The 21,601-nt window shown below is 42.5% G+C and overlaps 1 protein-coding gene across 5 annotated transcripts in view; it reads left to right on the forward strand.

Moving 5' to 3' along the window:
• The window catches only part of FBXO9 (F-box protein 9), a 32,483-nt gene extending 11,346 nt beyond the window's left edge, over positions 1 to 21,137 (forward strand). For 4 of the 5 annotated variants that reach the window (XM_061622933.1, XM_061622936.1, XM_061622935.1 and 1 more), the window contains 9 exons: positions 5,687 to 5,786; positions 10,740 to 10,870; positions 11,685 to 11,799; positions 13,717 to 13,835; positions 14,965 to 15,055; positions 15,883 to 15,978; positions 16,243 to 16,336; positions 17,588 to 17,742; positions 20,003 to 21,137. In XM_061622933.1, the coding sequence (XP_061478917.1) occupies positions 5,687 to 5,786; positions 10,740 to 10,870; positions 11,685 to 11,799; positions 13,717 to 13,835; positions 14,965 to 15,055; positions 15,883 to 15,978; positions 16,243 to 16,336; positions 17,588 to 17,742; positions 20,003 to 20,111 (1,010 nt within the window). In that variant the 3' untranslated portion in view covers positions 20,112 to 21,137. The remainder of the gene's footprint in view (positions 1 to 5,686; positions 5,787 to 10,739; positions 10,871 to 11,684; positions 11,800 to 13,716; positions 13,836 to 14,964; positions 15,056 to 15,882; positions 15,979 to 16,242; positions 16,337 to 17,587; positions 17,743 to 20,002) is intronic. The other variant, XM_061622934.1, reaches the window with a different exon arrangement.
• The last annotated feature ends 464 nt before the right edge of the window (positions 21,138 to 21,601 follow it).

Genomic DNA, 21,601 nt, shown 5'->3' on the forward strand with positions numbered 1-21,601 from the left:
TACCAGCACTTTATAAGGGGGAAGGACAACTTATCTGCCCATGTTGTAACGTATTTCCCTGCATAAGCCATGTTTTACTTATTTTGCATGTTTTCTGATGACTGCTAGTTGTTTTTTCAAAGCTGTTGGTGTGGCTCCCAAGCAGCATCACAAACTTTTAAAATTCTTCTTGAGTTTGAAAAGTGGCTCGCTTTGCAGTGTTGGCACTGATATACAAGACAAAAGGTCAAAGCTTTGTTAGGCCTGTAGGATTAATTACATGGTTTTTTGGATCCTTTCCATTGAAGTCAGTTAAAAATGATAGCTGAACATGCACTGGTGCATTAATAAAGTGAAGTGGACCTCCCTAGGAAAATAGAGTTGCCCGGGGGTATTGTTAACTCCTCTCTGGTCTCCCATCTCTCCTTATTTCTAGGATTTGACCGGACCAGAAAAGATAAGGCCAGATCACCTACTCCTAATTTATGCAAGGCAGCAGGCTGTTCTCCTTATGTTGTCTTTACCGTTACCCCTTTCTTTTCTTGCCCTCAAATTGTCCCCATGATGCACCTGTGTGATGTAAAGTGCTTAGCGTGTCCCATACCCCACCCAGGAATAAGAATGGTATCATGAGTAAGTTGTCTTTGGTTCATTGCAACTACTTTTGTAGATCCTTAGAGAGCTTAAATTATTTGGGGCATCACAGAGTCCTGGTTGGTGGAAGAAGTGTAAATGGCTTTATTTAGCTCATGGGAATGGACTGTTCCCAATATACGTTTTACACACACATCTTACTCTATATTTTATAGAAATGAATGGTGATTTTAGTCAACCTCCTCTACTGCCTCCTAGTATTTTATGAAGGCCATTATTAAATCTTTGTTACTATTGAAAATGTCCTTTAAGAAAAGATAATGGGTGATATACAAGTGTGGCTGTCCACAAAGTTAATGGGTATATGTGAGGAGAATAGGATCCCCCTTCCTTCCTCGTCTCCCTCTGCAGCCTCTTACAAGCCACCTAGATCTGCTCCAGAGGGTTATGGCAGATTTGAGGCAAGATGAGACTTCAGGGGGGAGGAGAGGAAGAGCAAAACCTGTCTCATAAGCAGACTTCTGCTTACTCAGTGTTAGATATCGCACAAGGTTATAATTTCATCATCACTTTTTGAAGTACATGTATTGAATGAGTTTCTGTTCAGTATAGTGCAACAACAGCATAAGAAAGCCAGAGCTGCAAAAAAATGAGGTTGTATCAAGTGCTGCACAAGTAAAGGGTCCCCAAGCCCTCTGGAGCAGATTTTGAGGGTGCGAGGGTGGACAAAGGGGAAGTTCCATTGCACACATGGAAGTCTGTCACGTGAACAGAACTGCATTGTTTATTATTTATTTATTAAATTTATATCCCGCCCCATAGCCGAAGCTCTCTGGGCGGTTCACAACAGATAAACATCCAATATACAATTAAAACATGTATTAAACAAATTGAAAACTAAACCTAATCAACACATAAGCAACTACAAAACTCAATACTAAATATTAAATGTTAAAAAAGTATTAAATTGATTGAAATATTAAGATGTTAAGAAGTTAAGATATCAAATATCAGAATGTTAAAATATTAAATATTAAAATGTTAAAATGCCTGAGAGAAGAGGAAGGTTTTTACCTGGCGCCGAAAAGATAACAATGTTGGCGCCAGGCGTACCTCATCAGGGAGAGAATTCCATAATTCGGGGGCAAAGAAAGCCCGTTTTCTCGTTGTCACCTTCCGGGCTTCTCTCTGAGTAGACCCCTGTAGGAGGGCCTTTGTTGTTGATCGCAGCGTACGGGTAGGTTCATATCGGGAGAGGCGTTCCATCAGGTATTGTGGTCCCAGGCCGTGTAAGGCTTTATAAGTTAAAACCACCACCTTGAATCGAGCCCGGAAGCATATAGGCAGCCAGTGCAAGCGGGCCAGAATCAGTGTTATATGTTCGGACCTCCGAGTCTCTGTTAACAGTCTGGCCGCTGCATTTTGCACAAGCTGTAGCTTCCGAAACATCTTCAAAGGCAGCCCCACGTAGAGTGCATTGCAGTAGTCCAATTTTGAGGTTACCAGTGCATGGACAACTGAAGCAAGGTTTTTCCTGTCCAGATAGGGGCGTAGTTGGGCCACCAACCAAAGTTGATAGAAAGCACTCCGTGCCACCGAGGCTACTTGTGCCTCTAGTGACAGGGATGGTTCTAAAAGAACTCCCAAACTACGGACCTGCTCCTTCAGGGGGAGTGCAACCCCATCCAGGACAGATTGAACATCCACCATCTGGTCAAGGGAACCACCTACTAACAGCATCTCAGTCTTGTCTGGATTGAGCCTCAATTTATTCGCTCTCATACAGTCCATTACCGCAGCCAGGCATCGGTTCAGCACCTTGACAGCCTCACCTGAAAAAGATGAAGTAGAGCTGTGTGTCATCAGCATACTGGTGGCAGCGCACTCCAAAACTCCTGATGACGGCACCCAGCAGCTTCATGTAGATGGTAAAAAGCATGGGGGATAGTACTGACCCCTGTGGGACTCCATATTGGAGGGCCCAGGGTGCCGAGCAAAACTCCCCAAGCACTACTTTCTGGAGACGACCCGCCAAGTAGGAGCAGAACCACTGCCAAGCGGTACCTCCAACTCCCAGATCAGCGAGTGTCCCCAGAAGGATACCATGGTCGATGGTACCAAAAGCCGCTGAGAGATCAAGGAGAATCAACAGAGTTACACTCCCCCTGTCTTTCTCCCGACAAAGGTCATCATACAGGGCGACCAAGGCCATCTCCGTGCCAAAACCGGGCCTGAAACCCGATTGAAATGGATCTAGATAATCGGTCTCATCCAAGAACGTCTGGAGCTGGTCGGCAACCACTCTTTCTAGGACCTTGCCCAAGAATGGAACATTCGCTACCGGCCTATAATTGTTAAGATTTTCTGGGTCCAGGGAAGATTTCTTCAAAAGTGGTCTCGCCACCGCCGCCTTCAGGCAGCCAGGGACCACTCCCTCTTGCAATGAGACATTAATCACTTCCCTGGCCCAGCCGGCAGTTCCAACCCTGCTAGCTTTTATCAGCCAAGAGGGGCAAGGGTCCAATGTAGAAGTGGTTGTGCACACCTGTCGAAGCACCTTGTCGATGTCCTCAAGCTGTACCAATTGAAACTCATCCAACAAATCATGACCAGACTCTGCTCCGGATACCTCATTTAATTCCACTGCTATAACATTGGAGTCCAAGTCCTGACGGATGCAAGAGATTTTATCCTGGAAGTGCCTAGCAAATTCATTACAACGGGCTTCAGATGAATCAATCATGTCCTTAGGGCCAGAATGTAACAGCCCTCGGACAATTTTAAAAAGCTCCGCCGGCCGGCAGATAGAAGATTGTATGGTGGCAACAAAGTATTTTTTTTTGCTGCGTGCACAGCCCCTAAATACAGCTTGGTATAGGCACTTACCAGTGCGAAATTGCATCCATCAGGAGTTCGTCTCCATCTGCACTCAAGCCGTTTCCTGTACTGTTTCATCGCTCTCACCTCTGGGGTGTACCATGCAGCTGTATGAGCTCTACTTAGGAGAGGGCGCTCAGGAGCGATCATGTCAGCTGCCCGGGTCATTTCAGTATTCCACAATTCGACCAGGGTTTCGACAGGAGCGCCAGCCTTATCAGCCGGAAAACTCCCCAGAGCCTTTTGAAAACCATCCGGATTCATTAGTCTCCAGGGGCAGACCATCTTAACAGGTCCTCCACCCCTGCAGAGGGGAGAAGCCGCTGTAAGTCTAAACTTCAACAAGCGGTGATATGTCCATGACAAAGGGGCTGATGTAAGACTCCCTACCTTCAGATCACCTTCACCCTGTCCAGTTGCAAAAATCAGGTCTAGAGTATGCCCTGCCACATGCGTTGGGCCGATAGCGTATTGGGACAGCCCCATGGTTGTCATGGAGACCATGAAGTCCTGAGCCGCCCCAGATAAGGCGGCCTCGGCATGGATGTTGACATCCCCCAGCACTAAAAGTCTAGGGGATCTCAACAATACATCCGAGACCACCTCCGTCAGCTCAGTTAGGGAGTCTGTTGGGCAGCGGGGTGGGCGGTACACCAACAGGATCCCCAGTCTGTCCTCCTGACCCAACACAAGGTGCAAACACTCCAGACCAGTAGCTAAATGGACAGGGAGCTTGGAGAGAGAGATGGAACTCCTATAGACCACAGCAACCCCCCTCCCCGGCCCTCAGATCTACCCTGATGCTGAACCAAATACCCAGGTGGGCATAGCTGAGAGAGACTAACCCCACCCTGCTCACCCCCCCAGGTCTCGGTTATACATGCCAGATCGGCCGCCTCATCCACAATTAAATCGTGGATGAGAGAGATCTTATTGTGAACCGATCTGGCATTTAAGAGCAGCAACCGGAGATCTGAGAGCTGGCTGATAGGGCAACCAGCAAACCTGTGGGTGCGTGGAGGACCAGAACACAGCACAGCTGTTAACTGTCTGGGCCGCGTTCCCCTCACCTGGCAAGTCCTCCGCACAACATCATATCTCCCTCTACCCGTCACTACATTAATTGGGCCCCCCGGAAATCTCCCCAATCGACTTTGGCTCCTCTCTCCCAGGCACATATTGCAAGCCCACACACACGGACACAGTCAAACCATGCACTCCCCCCACACACCCACACAAGGCAAAAACTACTACAGGGTCACTCCTCTAGTGCAGCTTCATTGTTGGAAAATATATCAAGCCATCTTCCTCAAGGACAAGCAGCACCACCACCAGCTGCCTCCTGCTCCGTTAAGAATAGTGTAGCCGTCGTCCTCGCCCACCAAGCAGGGCGAAAGAAATCACAAATGATAAGGGCAGGCACCTCAAATCCAACCGCAGCTCCTGCCCGCGGGTCACGAGCGCAAAGGCAGTTTGTCAGCACCGTCGGTCGTCTGGGCGCCGTGATCCACAGGTCCATACAAAGCAGTGCCAGGGAGTCCAGTGCCGGAGAAACGGGGCTCCCCGCCTCGTTCGTCAACGACCACCCGAGAGCAAACAGAAAAACAGGAAGCAGGGAGAGAAACAGGGAGTCCCCCCACCTTCCAGCGGCTCCCGGAGAGAGGTGATGTCCGCGCGGTCCGAAACCGCCTCCCCACTGCCTCCTGGGCCTCCCAGGACTGCGTCATCCACCGGCGACAGAAACGAGGCAAACGGGCCGTCGAGCAGCGGGCCTCCAAGTGGAAAACCACACCATAGGCCAGGCGGCAAAGTCCACACTCCCTCCGTCCCGGGCCAACCCCAGGCGACACGGCAAGCGACACAGCAGACCCAGGAGGGACCACGCCGAACCGGCCCATCAGCGGGTCACTGCAAATGTTGAGGTATGGTCCTTCATCACACCTTTATCCGATGTTTTGTTAACGGAGCTCCTGGCTTGGCGTCTTACTCGTTCGCCATTTTTCATGCATATTTTCATGCATTAGTGAAAATAACACTGGGCTTGACTGTCCGCCCTCCTTGCCTCTCTTTAAACCTCTTACTCTCAACTGCTCATGACTCTGAAAAATGTGATACACCTCTCTGAAAAATTAGATACACCTCTCTGAAAAATGTGCTAATTTTATAAGCATTGTTTTAATAGCTATTTAGTAAAGTAAATGAAGTTCATTTAAGTCTATATTACCCTTATTTTTAGCTATTAAGTTCTATCGCCTGGCTATGCAACTGGTCCCAGATATTGAGTTTAAGATCACCTACACCCGCTCTCCAGATGGTGACAATATTGGGAAAAACTAGTAAGTATAGTATATTTATTTATTATTTTGAAGACGTAAGGGTTGTATTAAACATAGCACTAAGGCAATCATTCAGTCAGTGCAAGGATTTTTCCTTGCCTGATGGAAATATCTCCCTCTCTTCTTTCCCCACGCAACCCTAAATCTGTTTTAGAGGTTCCCCAAACCCTCCTGAGCAGATTTTGGGGGCATGTGCTGGGGGGAGGGGGAATACCCTGTTGTGGTAATACTGGTGCAGAAAGTTAGTTGAATACCACCCAGTTATGTTGGAGGTGGGAGCAGGCTGCACAACTGCAATCCTAAACCAACTTAAATATTAGTTCTCTGCAGTAAGACGTGCCTACGTCTGCTGAAGTCATTAGGATGAAATGCACCTAACTGCATAGGGTTAAGCTGTTAGGGAGGATTCCTTATCAAACTCAGTAGGATGTTTGTCTGAGCAAGCATGCTTAAAATTGCTCTACAAAACTGCAAGCCTGTGCACAGATAATGCTACCAAGTACCATTGAAATAAATGTGAATAATTTTGCAGTGCTATGTTTTGGACACAACTGTGTCACTTCAATCCTTCATGTTAAAATTTCACCAAATTTGTTGTATAATGTATCTTTAAACTAACACAAAACTTGCTGTACAATAATTCAGAATCCAGATCTGACCCTAACTCCAACTGGCTGCAAATATATATCTCTACTGTGAGACCGACCACTTGTTTGTTTGACCCTTGCCCCACGTGGCTCGTTGTGGGCTGCAAAGAGAGACTGAGCGAAGGGATCATGGCGGTGGTAAATGCTTCCTTGGAAGAGGGTGCATTGCCATCTGCCCTCAAGGAGGCGGTAATAAAGCCCATCTTGAAAAAACCCTCCTTGGATCCCCAAGATTTAAACAACTTTTGCCCAGTCTCCAATTTACCATTCTTGGGCAAGGTGATCGAACGTGTGGTGGCTAAACAGCTACAGACACACTTGGAGGAAACAGATTACTTAGATCCATTCCAATCGGGCTTCAGGACTGGATATGGAACTGAAACAGCCTTGGTCGCTCTGGTGGATGATTTAAGGAGGGCGTTGGATAGGGGAGAACACTCCTTCCTCGTCCTCCTGGATCTCTCAGCGTCTTTTGATACCGTTGACCACGGTATCCTCCTGGATCGCCTGGAGGGAATGGGAATTGGGGGCACTGTTTTACGGTGGTTCCGTTCCTATCTCTCTGACAGGCACCAGAGGGTGGCATTGGGAGAGGAGGTTTCAGACCCTTGGCCTCTCAATTGTGGTGTGCCACAGGGTTCTATCCTCTCTCCCATGCTGTTTAACATCTATGTAAAGCCGCTGGGAGCTATCATCAGGAGATTTGGGTTGCAGTGTCACCAATATGCGGATGACACTCAGCTCTATCTCTCATTTAAGTTCTCACCGGAGTTGGCTGTGGAGACTATTTCCAAGTGCCTGGAGTCTGTAAGTGAATGGATGGGAGGAAACAGGCTGAAACTGAACCCTGACAAGACCGAGGTACTGCTTGTGGGAGATAAGAGAAGGATAGGAGATATTGACCTGACGCTGAACGGGGTTAGATTGCCCCTGAAGGACCAGGTTCGCAGCCTCGGGGTCATTCTTGACTCCCAGCTATCCATAGAGGCTCAGGTGTCAGTGGTGAGCCGGGCAGCTTGGTATCAATTACGTCTGATACAGAGGCTGCGACCCTACCTTCCGGTCCATCTGCTCCCACGGGTGGTGCATGCCCTGGTCTCCTCTCGCTTAGACTACTGTAATGCGCTCTACGTGGGGCTACCCTTGAAGACGGTCCGGAAATTACAACTGGTACAGAATGCGGCAGCACGGTTGATTAAAAACAGCCGCCGCCGGGATCATATCACCCCAGTGCTGGAAGATCGGCACTGGCTACCAGTTGTGTACCGAGCCCAATTCAAGGTGTTGGTGTTAACCTTTAAAGCCCTATACGGTGTCGGTCCAGTTTATCTAAAGGAGCGCCTCCAGCATCACCAAATATGCCGCCTGACAAGATCTGCCTCACAAGACCTTATCTCGGTCCCACCAGTTAAGACAGCTAGGCTGGTGCGGACCAGAGAGAGGGCATTCTCAGTTGTGGCCCCCACCCTCTGGAACTCTCTGCCATATGACCTTCGCCATGCCCCCTCCCTGGTAGGTTTCCGCCAAGGATTGAAAACTTGGTTGTTTCAGTGGGCATACAAGTCTCCTAGATAATTTTAGTTTACAGTGTATAGATGTAGGTTGGTGGATTATAATTGTTTTATATGTTAAAACTGTATTATATGTTGTATTTTTAATTATGTACGCTGCCTAGAGTGGCCATTCGGCCAGATAGGCGGCCTAAAAATAAAATTATTATTATTATAATGTTATACTTTATATAGAACGTGCCTTGAAGCAAATATGATCCTATGCATTTTTACTTAAAACACAAGTTCCTTGAGTTCAGTAGGACTCATCGGGTTTTACTTCTGTGTATACATGCTAGATAATGTACAGTTTTCAATATGTCTAAATTATGCACAGAAATAAACTGGAAAGATCAGTGTGAATCTCTATAGGTTTACAGCTCAGTTTTATAAAGGTATCAGAGATATTTCTTGAATGCTGCTTTTTGCCAGATTTTAGGTTTGTGTCTGGCTATTTGTGAGTCAGTAGGAACAGTAACTTGAAAAAGTAACATGGGGTATGCTAAATGGGGGAAAGTGACATGACATGCAACCTCAGTATATTCCAGCAGAACAATTGTAAGTGGGGTTGGGATGAGGGAGAGTGATGTGGTAGATCTACCACTGCAGCCCAAGCCCTGTTGGCTTGCAGCAACTGGGTGGGTGGGGAAGTCTTCTTTTTCACTACACCAGCTCCAGGCTGGTATATATGAGCAACCTGAGAATCAGGCCTCTCAGAATTCATGGGACTTTGAATTTAGCAGGTCCAAAGCTGCCTCTGCCTCTCCCCCGCCTCCTCCATTTTTTACCATTTTGCTTGCTACTTCTACCACCATGTGGTATCTTTCTTCTCATAAGGGCTGAGGCATCCACATTATTTATATTTAAATTAATGTAAACCTAGCTTGAAATTAAGTGAATTGCAAGGTCATGCTGGATGTTTGATAGAGTTGGTGATTGAACTCCAGTGAAAATCTGAAAAATTTTGAGGCTTCTTAATACTGGTTTTCTCTCTGATAGTAAAATGTAAATGTATAGATCTCATTTATTGCTGTGCGCACTAACCTGCAACTATGCTGAATACAGTAGTACTTATATCTCAGTAAATGTTCAGCTTGATAAACTAGTAATTCAGTTGGACTTACATTTTACAATTCTTTCTGCCTCCTGGGTCCATCAGCTTTGTTTTCCCACTTTCTTCTTAACATCAAAGTTAAATTTAGAAGCCAATTAATAAGTTGAGAGCCCAAGAGGGAATAGAACTCACAAACAACTTGTGTTTATCATTTTAACATGCTTATATGGTTTATCTGGGGCTCAAACTCTACCTGACATACACATGTGTGTAATATCATCCAGAGACTCTTTTTAACAAACCCAGAAAAACCACTTCGGGAGGGATGGTTAGAGAAGCAGGGGTGATGGTTGCTAGAGTGTTCACACTTTTTCCTGCTGCAGATCACTCCAATTGACATACCTCTTCCCATACCCATGTTCCAAATACATGATTGCTTTCATTTATCAATTCACAGACATACAGGATTGTAGAGTTGGAAGGGACCTGTAAGGGCATTGAGTCCAACCTCCTGCTTAGTGCAGGAATCCAAATTAAAGCATACCCGACAGGTGGCTGTCCAGTTCAGAGAAGAAAAAACTGGAAGGGAGCAATTTGGAGCAAAGAAATTACAGGCAGGGAAAAGGGTAATTGCCCCCTCCTCTCTTGGTTTTCTGGGCCTAGTCTGGGCTCATATGAAAGCATTCGTTTCTGGTTTACCAAGAGCTGTACTGATAATATTACAATGCCTCTGTTTTGTAACGTCCAATTGAGAGCCCTGATTCTCCATTCATTTCATTGGCAAAGTCCTAATAGGCATGTTCTGCACAAGGAATGCATATTTGTAGTCTCGTATGTGAGAAATCCTGTTGTATTTTGTGCAGTACAATCCTATGTTTGTTTACTCATAAGGAAGTCATGAGTTCTATGAGGCTAAGCATTATCTTCTTGGAAGCTCCATTGAGCTCAATTGTACTTATGTCTAAGTAGATATGATTAGAATTGAGCTGTAGCATAGTTTCCAAAACTAAGCGCTGAATTAGAGTGAGTGTTGGTGTGTCTGTGTTTTTAAAGGAAGGGTTGCTATATTTGTATTACCCTCCTTGTTTCTTTAACAGCAACAGCCTGACATATATACATGCATAAAACAGGTAATATTTTTAGCATGGAGATAAAAGTGATTAGAAAAGCATTACCTCTTTAATTTTTATTGGTGCTAAATGCAAATGGGCAAAGCCAGTGACAAAAAAAGGTAGGTAACCCTAAAAATGTTTTGGTAGATTGACAGTTTTAATGTTTAGGTTGCAGAATTATTAAGCATCTCAAGCATAGCTCTACAGTGCTCTAACTGTTAGCATATGTAAAATCTTGCTGGTTTTACTTGATCAGGCTCATAGTTACTAGCACCTTTTTATCAACTTAACTACTCACTTGAATGTAAAGCTTACAAAAATTATTTAAGTTGCTTTACTGCATATGAAATGCATTAATGATTTCACCCCTTTACATTCTACCTGTAAAAATATAGGATAGTGTTGGTGAAAAATTCCTTGTTTAAAGTGGCAAATAGCTTAAATATGAATACTGGTGGCAGAAACCAATAACTGTTATTTCTACATCATGATGTATATAGCGTTCAGCATAAACATGGTTATGGTTGGGCTGTGAGTTGTTTATATTTTGTTTTATGGTATTCCAAATGCCTTACGCTTCCTTTTTCTAGCATTGAAGATAATGAGAATGATAGCAAGATGGCTGACCTTCTATCCTACTTCCAGCAGCAATTTACTCTTCAGGAATCATCCATCAAACTATGTCAGCCTGAGCTTGATGTGAATCAGACTCATATCTCAGGTAAGGGATGTTTTCATATCATAGTTTGCACACTAAAACTATAGACATACGTTTTTATTTGAGGCCTAGTTCGCACAGAAGTGGTAAACCCATGTCTAGACTGCCAGTCATTGTTATAATTCAAAATGCTGCAGGCTTAACATAATAGTTGGAATATAAAATATATTTAGTATAGGACATATATAATAAATATATGTATGCAAAGGGAATTTTTTGTTTAAAGATATTTTTAATCGTACATTTTGTTTTTGCATTTAATTTCATAGGCTTCCTGACCTAAATGAATGGAGGCCTATTTGTAAAGGCCATGATCTGCTGGTTGTCAGTAGTTGCTGTAAGAACATACACTGCCATCTCCCTCCTCCTGCTGGTTTTTAGAATGATACACCTTTTAAATACTACTCTAAAGACTTCTTCCTTGTTTGTATTCTTGATAGTTATTATTTTTCTCTGCTGGTGACAGCTGTGATACATCTGAAGAAGATAGTTCACTTTCTAGATTCATTCATTGTTGCAGGAGGTAGATCAGGGCTGGATGCTTCATGTAAACATTCTGTTGACATGCAGAATAATTATTTTAACCTCCTTTGTAGCATAAACAGTCAGTGGAGAAATAGCTGTTTGAAATTAACATACTGTGCTTAATATAACTAAAAAATCTGTATTTAAGATATCTTTTAAGATGTTTTTTATTGAAATATAGTACAACATTAGATCAATATTGAATGATTCTTAGACAAATCTCAAAGCCACTTATTTTGGAAGGCTTGGGGGCAATTATATATAATTTACTGTTTATTTATTTATTCCAAAGTATTGCCTATGGAGCTATTGATGTATATTTTTCGATGGGTGGTTTCCAGCGATCTGGATCTGCGGTCTTTAGAACAGTTATCGTTGGTCTGCAGAGGTTTTTACATTTGTGCCAGGTACAAACACAACTGTCTTTCAAGAAACTTGTCATAATATGGTGGACTGAATTAAATGTCGGTTGGATATTTGGTTAAAAAGTTTTGTCACCTGATTGGCCAAATGGTAAAACAGTTTTAAAGCGTTAAATTTATTTGTTTATGTACTAGGAGTGCTGCCTCTGTGCGTTCTGTGCACCAACTGCACCACCTAACCCCAGGCACCCCCCAACCTCCAGTTCCCCCAGGTGTTGATGCACAGCAGCTGCCACCTCATTTGCCTGACACTGGCCCGCCTTGTGCTCACTTGCTCACACGGCTACTTGCCCACCTTGCTATCACCAGGCCGATTAGGATAGTGTGGTAAGAGGAGCAGCGCAGGAAGGAGGAAGATGGTGAGAAGCAGCAGACAGCCTGTTTGGTAATCTACTGCTGCCACTACTGCTGCAGATGCTAATCCCAAATCTGGCTGCTGCATCTGGCCACCTTTCTCCTTCCCATGCTGCTTCATCTCTTCAGTGTAATCTGCCAGGGCGCAGCAGCCACGCTGTAGGTTGCAGCAGCACCTGTCTGTGGTGAAGCAAACTGTAGTGTGATGACTTTTGTATCATTTTGTGACTAGTGCCCACCGTACCTTTACCCAAAAATGTTGACAACCACTGTTTTAAATCAAGTGGCCCTAACTCCTGCCCTTGTTAACAAAGGATACAATAATGGGTTATATCCAACTTAGGTTTTACTCATAGTAGACCCATTGAAATCCATGGGCCTCAGTAGGTCATAGCATGTTGGATACAAGCCAAAGAAATTAAAAGGCTAAGCTTTTACCTACACAGTAGCTTTCTTGGAGTATTTGATATTTGCCCGCAATGTCAGCCCCAGATTAAAAAGTTAATTACAGGGCCTGTTGAAATGTGGTATTTCCATGCACGCCTGTATGGCCTAGCCTTGTAACACTGGATAATCGTTAAAGTTCCTTCGAATACTGATAGTATGTTAGATTTTGAGGCTGTATCGATACATGCAGGATAACAAGGCAAAAAGAATGAGTGCCAGAAGTGATAGAATGGACAATACAGTCAGGCCCTGCTTACCGGCGCTTTGCTTACCGGCGTTCTGCTAATGTGGCGGCTTTCATTCCCCTTTTTTAAGCCCATTTTGCGGCATTTTCGCATCATTTACGCGCAACGCGCCCCATTATACTCAATGGGGTTCCGCTTTACGGCGGGGGTGTGGAATGGAACTTGCCGTATAAACGGGGCCCGCCTGTATGGACCATATTTTTAGTTTTCCAATCAGCTAAAAACATGCATACATACAGTAAAAACTAGAACAAAACTAGTACAGCAGACAGCAGTCTGGACTAGAACTGTTCTCCCGGAGATACTAGTTTGCTTTTTTTTTCTTTTTTAAATCCTACAGAGAACTTTTCATTCATGGGGAGCATTCACACGTAGAGCTCCACACCCACTCTACCTCCTAATTCTGGGTGTGTGGGGGGGGGGGGGTCAGAGCTAAATTTCAAGAAATAAGCAGGAACAGTATTGTGTGTTGAGAACATTTTTCCAAACTTTAGTCTGATACTACTAATAAGAGTTGTGAGCTCCATTTTAGAGGCACATGTGCTGTTAGGCACTGTGTGCACAAATGTAACTTACCTGATTGGATAGCATAAGACATGACAAAATTTGTGCCTGTGTTATGTCTGGTGAAGGCATTGGGTGAAGGAAATAGTGGCACTGAGTATAATAAGAATTTTGTCACCAGGATGTGGGGTGGAGTACAGGTCTTACTATGAATTTAAAGTGTAGCATAAACGTGCCATTCATAAATAGTCTCTTCTCCCCATACCTAAGTATTTTCTTCACAGGATTTTCTTCTGTGCTTTGTTGCCTGAGTTGAGATTTGTGCATTCATATTATGCTACTCTTTTACCAGGGACCCTGAAATCTGGCGTCAGGCCTGTTTGAAGGTTTGGGGCAGGACCTGTAACAAAGTGGTTCCTTACACCTCATGGAGGGAAATGTTTTTGGAAAGACCTAGAGTTCGATTTGATGGTAAGACAAATATTAACCAAGAAATGCAGGGCTTCCATCAGGTGGGGAACCTCCAGGCTCTGGGCCAACCATGTCCCCTCAAGGGGTCCAGTTTCCCCAAGGCCATTTCCCCCAAACTGCACCTTCCAGCTGAAGTGGTCAGGGCAGGCGTTTGAAGGCATGCTCCCATCTGCTCTTCAGCTGATGGGCCAATCAAAGTGTGCCTTCAATCCCTTCTGCACTTCTCTGGACCGTGAGGGGGAGGGCATTTGAAGATGTACTCCCATTATCCTGGGCAGATTGGAGTGTGCCTTCATGTTCGCTTTGAAGTGCTGAAAATTGGGGCTTCAAGGGAAAGCATCACCTGATGTCGCTGTGAGGTCAGGTGATTGATAGATGGGCAGCCCCACCCAGCTGTCAACTTTGGCCCACCGAGGGTTGGGGAAAATGAAGATCTGGCCCTCTGGCCAGAAATGGTTCCACACCCCTGACCTAGATAATTGCAACAGCACTTGCCGTCTGGGGCAAATATCTGTCAGTGCAATATGGTAACTTGCCAGTCACTAAATACCAGGAAAGTTTTGATTGTTGTTATGCCCAGGGGGATTAAGTGACTGTCTGTGGTGAAACTGCAGTTGTTGAGTTGGTGGGACTATGATACTGTGTTCTCATAACATTAACTACAACTGCATTACAATGGATAGGATTGTAGCATGTAAATTAATTGAAGAAAGATTTAGATCATTGTGTGATGTCTATGTTAGAAATCCTTTGGATGTGAAAGGAGTTTCTTAGACAAATTTATATAATTGAACATTTTAAAAATTCTCACTTGATAAACAGTAATACAGGCATACCCCGCTTTAACGTTCGCAATGGGACCGGAGAGTATACTTAAAGCGAAAATAAACGTTAAGCGAAGCGATTGTCTTCACTTGTAGGGCACGCAATCACCACTAGATGGCAGCGGCGTCATACCAATAAAGTGTACGTTATTGCGAAGCGCGCGAACGTTAAGCGGGGTATGGGGACAATTGGAGCATGTACGATATAGCGGGGCAACGTTAAGCGGGGTATGCCTGTAACTAAGAGCACAGCAGATGATAAAATTGTGGATGATTAAATATGCTTTTTATGTCATATTGGGTAGGTGTGTACATCAGCAAGACAACATATATACGTCAAGGAGAACAGTCTCTTGATGGCTTCTATAGGGCATGGCACCACGTGGACTATTACAGGTACAATTACTTTGATGTGCAGGTCATCCTGGTTGTTCCTAAGAATGGACCTGTAAACAGTACTGATAACTTCAGCAGATAAGACTCTAGACACACAATACTTGTGTATAATTGCTTAAGGATTAATACCTTACTTTCTAAACCATAGTTTTATTTTCGGTTGTGCCCCACATATTTAGAAATCATGGGAAATCACTTGGACTTAGTATTCCACATTGTGAATGCTTCCATAATTCTCAAGTTATGATAATATAGAGGTGTTCTAGATTCTAGTGTTTGCAAATTGAACATGGAAATCTGCCCTTGGATCAGAATCTGACATCCAGTACTAAATCATCACACTGATATATCTGCTTGCGGTGCTGGAATAGCTACAGTAGCACCACTGAATCATCCTGGATTGTCATCGCTGTTTTGCTACATTCCATCACCAAGATCCAAAACACTGTATGGTGAACTTCTGTGTGTGTGCTGGGGCTTTAAAGATCTCTTTCTGATCTCATACTCCCACCTCCCCAAACATGAAACCTTTGGGAGCAGGCTTGGATGCTGCATGAGAAACTGATTGAAATAGAACATCAGGCAAGTTCTGATAGTAATGGAGAAACATTTGGATGAAGGTGCATGCTCTTTGAATACCTGCCCTTACAACATGTATATTCATAGCTGTTTTCAAGTAGAAAAAAATGTAAACATGTGGAGAACTTTGTTTTGAGGTGTTTCTTTTTTTTCTTTTCTAATTTCTGTGATTTTTAATTCAAATTCTTAATTTCTGTGATTAAGGAAAAACACCCTTCTTCCCAGGCTAACTTTACTTAATTTTGTAGGTACCTGAGATTCTTCCCAGATGGCCAAGTAATAATGCTAACAACTCCGGAAGAACCTCAGTCTATTGTTCCTCGTTTACGAACTAAAAACACAAGGTGTGTTAAGTTTATGTGTTGAAAGGATTGGTGCCTAGCCTTTTAATTAAAGGGATTGTCAGGATTAAAAATAAGGTGTGAGTACTAAAATATTGCACCAACCATATTCACAGCTTCCAGGAAAAAACCAAAATACAAGCTAATCAAGTGGCTTGATAATTGCAGCCCCAGGCTGTCACTTAAAGAGAGGAAAACAGTATCTTAAAGCATTTCCAGGTGTTGGAGAAATACATTTTAATGAAGTCTTTTCCTTCTAAACCTTAGAACGGATGCAATCCTGCTTGGCCATTATCGCCTTTCCCAGGATACGGACAATCAAACCAAAGTATTTGCTGTAATGACAAAGAAGAAGGAAGAGGTACATATTAAAATGCTAGAGGATTGAGACATTGATTAATGTAGCAAGGAAGCAGTAAATGCTTTATATTGCTGTTTCTTGAGTACAATTTCTTAATACAAAGAAACAAGCAGCCTCATACCTGGTGTTGCTCAGAAACTCTAAGATATCAAAACAGTCAGTTTTGAAAGGTTTGGTTTGCCATCTTGATTCAATATGGTGTCCAGTTTTATCCAAATATCTGGTTATTGATCTTTGAAACCATCATGCAAAATTTGATTATAAGTATCCAAATGCACAGAGAACAGATGGACAAAGAAGTTTCCAAAGTATAGAGTGGATACATACAACTTGGAAGTAATTCCTCCATAAAAAAGCCCTTCATTTACTTATTTTCAACTCAGCTAAATTTAAAAAGACTATTTTAGTCTTTGGGGTTTTTGTGACTGTCTCTTAATGGGAGGCTGGTATAATTCTCTTACAAATTAACTAAACTGCTGTTTAAATGTAGATGGGTTTGAAAAACAATTTGAAATCTCTTTTGAGGGAAATCAGTGAAGGAAATCCCAGTATATATTCAGGGGATTAGACAAATACATGGCTTCTGCTCATGTCTTTGGATAATGCTTCATATTTTTTTAAACTCTCTATTTACTGCTACTGTAGACCAAAGAAACAATTATGGTAAACTGGGAGTGGGGGGGGAGTTATGGACAAAGAAGAGCGGAAGTTCAATCAGGATTTTTTGGGGTGGAGGAAGAAGGTGGATGAGGAGGGGTGAAGTGAAGGGGTGGAAGGTGAGGTGGAATTGAAACTGGGGGGAGGTAAACTGAAGGCAGTAGAGGTGGCAGGAGAAGGACTTTGCTTCTTCTCTTGGCCTCCCTCCAGTAATTTTTTTAGCAAGCCTCTACTGCCACATTTTTAATAGGAACTTTCTATTGCAATTCTGGTTTTAAGTTATTGGATGTTTATGTGTTTAAATATAAGTTACGAGAGAATGGCACACCTATTTTTCTGTAAAACAAGTGCTTTGCTCATACTGGTTTTTCACCCAGAAAGTATTTTGTTGCTTATTATTTTTCAGGCCTGGCCATCATTTTGTGATTATTTATGATTATATTTTCTCAGGTTTAAAACCTACATATTTTGCACAAATGGAAATGCACATACAGTGTAATTTATTTGGTGTTCTAACTCTGGTTTTCAACTTTGGTACTTATATTTACTGCTGAATATTCTTGATAGCACTGTACTGTTCCTATTTCAATGTAGAAACCAATTGACTACCACAAGTACAGATATTTCTGCCATGTCCCTGTGCAAGAAACTGACCACAGCTTTCATGTAGGGCTACAGCTGTGTTCAAGCAGCCGCCAGAGATTCAACAAACTTGTTTGGATTCATCACTCTTGTCACATTACTTACAAGTAAGTTTTAAAACAGCATCAACAGAGAAAAGAATAGTATTTTGTTGAGATAAATAACTTTGAGTGCAATCCCACCTCCTACCCCACTCCCTTATGTTGATGGCTTGAGTGGGTTAGAATGTAGTGCCTTTCCACCCGTCTCTGCCAGTAGGGAGGCCCCTACTGCACATGGGCAGGCAGAAAGTTCTCAAGGGGAAGAGGCACTGGCAGCTTTGGATCCACTGGATCTAAATCTTTGTAGATCCCCCAAGCTAGCAGGGCTTGAGATCTGCCTGCAGGTCTGCTGCTTTGCTCCTCCCCACCCTCACTTTGAGTAGCTCTTTTTAAAAGATTATTAACTTCAGTGGTATATTCTGTCACAGCCCACAGATAGCAATGGGTGACTTCACATGCTTATCACTCTGAACTGCCTTGGGGTTCTAGATGAACCATATTAGGCAAGAGGCTGGATTAGGTAATGGGGCCATTTTAATTTCTTTTCTGAGCCTTACAATTTTGTGACATCCTTTTCAATATGGGCTGTATTCAAGGAATAAAGCATCTGTCTCAATTTTTACAATTCCTGCACCTACTTGCTTAACTGTCTCTCAGTCTTCACAAATCTGTTCCTTATAATTTGGGGTATTTTACAGCAAACAAAATAAAAACATTGGTAACAAAATAAAACGTGCATTAGCAATCATGTAGCTTTATGTCAGCTACAGAATAAGAAATGTGTTTACCACTAAATTCTGTACTTGGTGCCTATAAGATTACAGAACTGTGAGATCATTTTGAGATATAAAAATTAAATAAACTAAACGGGTGGTATCCAATTAGTGCCCCTCCACCAATGGAAGCAAAACAGGCAGGGAGGCAATTTTTGGCAATTCTCCCTCCCTCCTGCAGCCCACTGACCTCCTCTGGAGGACTGGGGATGGCTCTGGAGCAATCTGTAGGACAGGGAAAGGAACTGCTGAAAATTGCCCTTCTGCCTGTTTCACTGATGGATTCCTTACATCAGCAAAATGGCAGCAACTGAATGCTCTCCAAAACAAGAATTTGAACATTGATGAGGTTTGGTACAGCCAACTTGATCCTTAAAATCAGTGTGGGAGGGGACTGTATTCATGATTCCACGCAGTATCATGGTGTGGGAATGCGCATCAGGGCCTTCTTGGTGATGGTACCTGATATTGGGGTGCCCTTCCCTTGGAGATAAAATTGTTCTCCTTGGTCTATAAATTTAGACTTCAGCTGAAGATGTTTTTGCTTACCCAGGCTTTTACAAATTAAGGTTAGGTCATTTTAGTACTTAACAGCTACAGGTGTTTTTCTGCAAGTTTTAATAGTTCTGATACTTGTTTTCTTTATCAGATTATTTTATTGTCTTACTCTTCATTGTACATCACCCTGGGCTCCCTTGGGAGGAAGGGTGATTCAGAAAGGAAATAAATCAATAAAAATAACATGCTACAGTTTGAGCTGAGAGTCTCAGTTCAGGTTTTGGGCTTGCCAGACACCTTTGCTTGTAATAGATACAGATGAGTGCTGATTATGTTTTTGGGGGACCCTGTACCCTAAAGAAAAAGAAAATTCTGTGCCAAGGGTAAACCAAATGCTTTCATAGGAACAGCTGAATCCTGCAACTTCTGTAATGTACAAATTAAACAAATGTGTAGGGGTTGAATTCAATACTACACAAGCAGAGTTCCACTTGTGCTGCAGGACTTGCTCTTTCTTGCCTTTCCCTGCATTGCCTCCAAAATCTGTTCTGGAGGGTCTCCCAACTCTCTGGAGCAGATTGTGGGGTTGCAGGAGGGGGCTGCAGGGGAGAGTTCCCCCTCTTCTTGGGGAAGGAAATTCCATTGTGGAAGCAGAAGTCTGTTGCACAATTAAAACTGCTTCATTGGATACAATCCTATGATTTCCCTTATTGTGCATAGTTCCATAATATTTCACTCCTCCCAATCATGGAAGGGGAAGGAATAGAAAGCCCATCTACTGAAATTGCTGGAATTCTTAGCATTTTTTCTGACTTTGGGGATTTCATCAGGCATTGGTCCATGTACTTTCAAACCTATTTGCAATCATAAGTTATAGAAACTTGCTTTTTTTTAAAAAACCAAACACCTAGATCTTGAAATTTTTGGGAAGCTGAATTTTGTGCTTAATGCCAGTATATGCAAAACCTGCACCTGTAGGTCATTGTTATTCCTTGACATCATTTAGGCAAGACTTTTTTGGCAGGTCTAATGCATTTCTTTATTATCTTTTGTAGGTCTACTGGTGAAACAGCAGTCTCTTCTTTTGACATTGACAAAATGTACACCCCTCTGTTTTTTGCACGAGTGAAGAGCTTTACTGCATTTTCAGAAAGACCTCTATAAGAAGGTCACATCTCTTACTCTTGCATGAAAAATTACAGCAAACAACACTTAAGTTATAAATGTGTATATATATATATATATATATATTTGAATTTTATTTTAAAATTGGGAAAACTTTTTGGAAGATATAAACTGGAAATAATTTGATCTAGGGTGGCAGGGTTATTTTATTGGTTCTGAAGTCAAGTTTACACATTATTTTAAACTTGTTTATGTTGTGAAAAGACTTTGATACCATAAAAAGGCATTTTTGCCATGTCATTTTATGAGCAAATTTATAAACTGTTCTCTTACCAGTGTAAGGCCTCATCTGCCTATGCACCTTAAGTTCAGGAATTGTTATAAACCTACTGCTGTACATAAGACATGGTGTGTGTGCATTGGGGGAAGGCTCAAAATGTGAAGAATTTGTCCTACATCTGTGTGTGGCCTACACAAATGTAAAATAAATGATTTCTTTGAATACATGTATTTGGGTTGCCTTTCAAGAAGAGACATTGACTTCATTGTAAACTACAGCCTTACAAAAAAAATAAGCAAGGGCAAGCAATGTTGGAAGTTCGGCTTCAATGTTGGAAGTTCATCTGTTTTGGCATTGTATTGTTTCACACATCACAACTGTCAATCCAGTAGCTATTAAATTGCAAGGGGGAGAAGATAAGAGAGAAGTCACATGGGGAACTGGCTGCCTTTCTTTTCTTCTTGATAGCAATTCGGAGCACTGAACTTGAAACTGTGTTTTTTGAATTCTGTTATGCAAACTAGAATAGGGCTGTACTCAAGTATGTTTGTCTTTTCTATGTTTAGCTCTTCACCTAACTGCTAAAAATACTGCACACCCCTTGGGTGGTTTGTCACACTAAACAATGTTTTTGCTTTTGGGGACTCCTACAGATGTTCAGGTACTGTGTGCTGCTTCTCCTGCGTATGTACTTTGCGAGTTGGATGCAACTGCTGTATGACGCTTATCATAAATATGTACTTACAATCATAAAACTAAAATTTCTAAATGTTTTTCTTCTCCCAGTTTGTGTTGCTTTTTTTCTTTACAGTTAAGCACAATCCTTTAAAATGCTGAGATATTATTTATCATATGTTTCTTTCAGGAACCTCAGAGCAATATGTTTGTTTTTACTCCCATTTTATCCACACAACAACCCTATGAAGTAGGTTAGACAGAAAGAATGTCTTGTTGAAGGCCACCCAGTAATCTTTGTTGTTGAGTGAAGGTTTGAACTTGAATCTTTTTAGTCTATATCCAGTGTTCTCACCACTACACCAGACTGACTTCTTAAAATAAAACAATTGCTAGTTTATATTATTATTATTATTATCAATAATAATAATAATAAAATATCCCACTTTTCACTGTATTGGTCTCAAAATGGCTTACAACAATAAAAATGTATGATGTACGAATTTTAAAATATATATTTTTAAAACAATTATAATCTTACAAGTTTAAAACAACCAACATCAAACAAATTACC

Source organism: Rhineura floridana, chromosome 4 (assembly GCF_030035675.1).
Source record: "Rhineura floridana isolate rRhiFlo1 chromosome 4, rRhiFlo1.hap2, whole genome shotgun sequence".
Lineage (NCBI taxonomy): Eukaryota > Metazoa > Chordata > Lepidosauria > Squamata > Rhineuridae > Rhineura > Rhineura floridana.